This window comes from Octopus bimaculoides, chromosome 22 (assembly GCF_046866305.1).
Source record: "Octopus bimaculoides isolate indiv1 chromosome 22, ASM4686630v1, whole genome shotgun sequence".
In the NCBI taxonomy this organism is placed as follows: domain Eukaryota; kingdom Metazoa; phylum Mollusca; class Cephalopoda; order Octopoda; family Octopodidae; genus Octopus; species Octopus bimaculoides.
In genome coordinates, this window is record NC_142949.1 from 30,633,666 (window position 1) to 30,638,665 (window position 5,000).

Here is a 5,000-nt window from a genome sequence, read left to right on the forward strand (position 1 = left end):
ATATATATATATATATATATATATATATATATATATATGTATATATATATATATATATATATGTATATATATATATATATATATATATATATATATATATATATATATATATATGTATGTATGTATGTATATCTTACAAATTAATATGTATCTGTTATACATACCTATGTGTTAAAAAGTTGCTAAACAGTTAAACTATTAATAGTTAGTTGGTTTCTCTTATTTAAGTTCAACAGATGAGAGAATAGCACAGTTAGCAGCAACAGCTTGGCCGTTATAAATGCTCCGTGTAATTGCGTAGTACATCTAATTCCACAGGATTCACTTTATGTAACTGAGAGACAGCGACACTAAATCTAGGAATATTACCAGTGATATCGCAAAATACTGAGGTCATGTTCTAAATATTTAAGTTCCAATTTTCACTCTAATAACTCTACCAACTTCAGCACTCTGTATAAGCTTTAAAAATACACAACTTCTATAGACTCACCTCTCATTGGATCCATTTGACTTCGTAATTCGAGTCTTTCGTAGTAGATGACGACCTTCGGGGGTCCCCAGTATACGTGTGAACGTACAGGCTCAATAAATAAAGTAATAGGAGAATACGATGTTTTGCAGTACTGTCTTTCTTTTCCGCTTTGAATGATAAACAACTGCTTCATACCTTCGATATTGCCCAAGTTTTCCTCATAAACTATGACCGAAACAAAATCGACTTTTATTTTCACGCACGTTTCGAACTCGTGACCTTTCGTCAATGGATTCAATCCTAGACGGACTGCATTGTATGGATGAGGCCATGTGACGTTACCTTGTGTACAGTTTGGTCGTACGTGTATGATTCCCTTCTCTTCGCTGTTTTCACTGAAAATATAACAGAAAATGAATCTAGTTAATATAATACATCTAGCTTCGTTTATCTCGGGTATATGGTTCCATGATCCCAGCCCTAAAAAGCAACAACACCGAATTGAATGAATAAAACGAATAAAACAGAGAAAAAACAATAGATTTCATGTTGTACCCCAGCTTATCCAAATAACATCTGCAAACACACATAATGATAGTTCTTAATTGGAACAATGGAGATCGAAGCAAACATAGCTATAAATATAGCCTGTAACTACTGGATTAAAAAAAACAAAAAACAAACTTTGGAATAAAAAAAATTGAAGGCTGCTCTTGGCACTCGCACCCATATCTGTTTTTCTTCTCCAAGGGGCTTTTGACATGCCATATAGCTCTATTTGTGTCGAGCTCCACTGTTCTAAGACAGAATAAATTTACTTTCTCTCGAAGTTTCTAACTCCTTATTACGTAAATACATGATAATAATGTTTCATGACTGAAATAATAAAAATATAACAGCGAAAAACTATATTCTTTGTTCGCTGGTGGCAAGTTCATGGGTACACGAACGTCAAACCGTACTAAAGATGTGCTGACTCACAGCACGGTCATGCAAATATGAGAGATAATTAGTGCATTCTGGGTAGGTGAGCATTGTGGATTGTTCGCTGGGGTGCATTTTTGCTGTCCTAGCAAATTTTTTCACACTGATAGCTTAGGTCAATTCGTGATAGGCGAGACATGGTTCAGAATTGAGTATACCGTGTTATCGAGGATTATTAAAAAGTGAAACATTTAGGCGCAGACGTGACTGGGTGGTAAGAAGCTTGCTTCCAAACTACACGGCTCTGAGTTCAATCCCACTGCGTGGCACCTCACACAAGTGTCTTCCATTATAAGCCTCGGACCGACGAAATACCGTTAAGCATTTCGCCGCCTTTACTCATTTCTGCCAGTTAAGTGAACTGGAGAAACGTCAAATAAAGTTCTTGCTCAAACTCATAACGTGCCGCCGGCACAGTCACGCGCCTCCACAGATTAAGTAAGTACCAAAAAAAAAAAAGAAAGAAATAAAAAGAAAAAAAAGTAAATACTGGGGGTCGGCCTGTTTGACCTTTTAAGGTGGTGCCCTAGCATGGCCACAGTCCAATGACAAACAAAAGATAAGAAGATATCTTGTTATATAAAGGAATGCGAAACAGGACTTCAGTGACATCTCGGAGGGCGGAAAGGAACTTAAATTTATTCTTTGCCTTATGTGTATTAATTTCTAATATCGTCTTCCGACAAGTGATAAAAGACAAAATGGATGTTATTTCTACGCTTTTCTCACAAGCAATTGAAACCGAGTTTCTTTCTCCACACATTCCAGACTTTTACACACCTACACTACAGGGAGTGGCGAACCTCTCTTACATTACTGGGGTCACCTACTTTCGTCATCCTACCTCCACACTTCTGAGAATACATCATTTCCTTCACAGAAGTCTCCTACTTTTTTACTAATTCCCCAGGAGTCGCAATATTTTCTTAATATTGTGTCATAAAACTCTGTATTATACTAGGAAAAGTCTGTCTATCTGTCTCTCTCCTTAATCTCACTCATTCTCTTTATGGCTTTGGTTGTCTGCAATACTTGCTGTCTCACACGTATACTTCTTTTTTCTCCCTCTCTCTTTTCCCATCTGCGCACATGCTTCCTATCTTTGTATAGCTCTACCCCCACCTCTCTCTCTCTCTCTCTCTCGCTCAATCTCTCACCTTTTGTCGCTTTTTACTCCTACTCACTCATTCTCTTTATCTATGTCGTCTGTAATACTTAAGTGTCTCTCTCTCTCTCTTTTCCACTAAACACCTCTGCCTCTCTTTCTCACACACACACACACTTTTTCTTTCTCTTTACTACTCTGTGCTTATTCTCTCTATCTTTATATATTCATTTCTCCTCTGTCTCTCTAATCCTACTCACTCAATACCTTTTATCTCTTTGATCGTCTGCAATATTTGCTGTCCACATCCTCACATCTCACTCACTATCTCTCCCCGCTCTTACTCCTCTGTACTCATTCTCTATCTTTATATTCGTCTCTCTCTCGGTTTCTCTGTCTGTCCGTCTCTCTCTCTCGGTTTCTCTGTCTGTCCGTCTCTCTCTCTCTCGGTTTCTCTGTCTGTCCGTCTCTCTCTCTCTCGGTTTCTCTGTCTGTCCGTCTCTTTCTCTCTCTTTACTCACACCCATTTGTTTTCGTCTCCGTGGCCGTCTGCAATACTGTCACCCTCTTTCCAGCTTAGTGTTTCTCCTCTTTCTCCCTCATACACACTGCGTTCATTCTCTCTATCTTTCTTTAGTCATCTCCCTCTCTTCCTTTTTCTGTGTTTCTCTCTCACTGTCTCTCGCTCTGTATATCTTTATGTCTCTCTGTCTCTTTCTGGCTCTCTTTCTCTACTCCTACTCACTCATTCTCTTCATCTCAGTGATCGTCAGAAACACTTATTGTCTTTCTCCCTCCCACCCACACTCAGTGTCCTTCTTTTTTTCTCTCTCTCTCACCCTCTCACACACATACTCCACATTCAGTCTCTCTCTCTCTCTATCTCTAAATTCATCTCCAGCACGCTTAAACCTCTCCTCCCTCTCCCTCTCTCCACCCACCCCACTTACAACCACCTCACTTTCCACACTCGTCGGCAGCACGCTCGCTCTCTTCCTGTCTCTCTCCTCCTCCCTTCTCCACTTCCAGATCTGTCTATCACCTCCCACTCCCCTCTCTCCCTCATTCACTTATATATACACGCGCTCGTCTTCAGCGCATTTAAAGTCTCTCCTGCTCCTCCCACTCTCCCTGTCCTTCTATCTCCCACCTCTCTCCCATTCTTTCTGACCTATGTTTCTCCTTTCTTATTCTTTCCACCTCTGTCCACAACTCTCCTATTCTTTCTAACTCTAACATTCTCTCGACTATCCCCCCTTTCTCTCGCTCTCCCTCTCTCACTTCTATCTCCCCCTCTCTCTCTATCTCACTATTCACCCTCCCCCTTCGCTCATTTTCTCTATCGCCAATTACAAACTTCCCCAAAATAATTCTAAGATAAACAGAAACAGAAATAGAAAAAAAATACGGAAGGAAAAAGAGAACGTGCTGCAAGTGATGCTGGTGATGGAGATTGTGATGGTGGTGATGATGGTGGCTGGTAGTAACGATGGTCACGACAATGATGATGATGATGATGATGACGATGATTTGGTGATGATGGTCAGATTGTAATAGCGATCATGATGATGATGATGATGATGATGATGACGACGATAGTGGCGATTGCGATGGTGATGATATGGTAGAGGTGGTTGGTGGGATGGGATGGGGTGGTGATGTGTGATGGGTAATGGTTGTGATGGCGGTGTTGATGGTGAGATGGTGATAGTGATGATGATGATGATGATGACGGTAGTGGTGGCGACGGCTGCGACAGTGTAGGTGGTGGTGGTGGTGGTAGTAACAGAAGGTGGCGGTGGAAAAAAATAGCTTATCTATGGTGATGATGGTGATGACGATGATGATGATAGTGGGGGTGGAAGAGGTTATTATGATAAATGATGGTGGTGGTGGTGGCTGCTAAAATTAGGACGGGTTGCGGTTGTTGTGTTTTAAAAAAATGGGGAAGAAGAGAAACAAAGATAAAAAAAAGAGGTCAGTAACGACGTTATTTCCTAAAAGTGGTTGGATCTAAGGAAAAATAGGAACGTTCTTTCTCTTCTAATACGTAACGAGATACACAGCCACAAACGCATACATACGCACACTCAGAGGCAGCGACAGAGACACACACACGCACACAAAGGCACAGTGACAGAGAGAAAGAGAGAGAGAGAGAGAGAGAGAGAGGGGGAGAGAGAGAGAGACACACACACACACACATAGATATATATACATATGCAACATACCCTGAGAAGCACATTGACACACACACGCACAGACATATATGCACATATCACACATACGTATACACATATACACACAGAGGCACAGAGACAGGCAGACACATACACACCCACATATATATGCGCACACGCACGAACACATATATCCACATATCTACTACATATCACACAAACATACCCACATATAACACACATACACACACACACA

At 40.6% G+C, this 5,000-nt stretch overlaps 1 protein-coding gene across 1 annotated transcript in view; it reads right to left on the reverse strand.

Moving 5' to 3' along the window:
- Positions 1 to 5,000, reverse strand: part of LOC106874139 (meteorin-like protein) — a 27,430-nt gene that overhangs the window by 2,468 nt on the left and 19,962 nt on the right. The window contains exon 2 of the mRNA XM_089339999.1: positions 494 to 870. Coding sequence (XP_089196125.1) covers positions 494 to 870 — 377 coding nt within the window. The remainder of the gene's footprint in view (positions 1 to 493; positions 871 to 5,000) is intronic.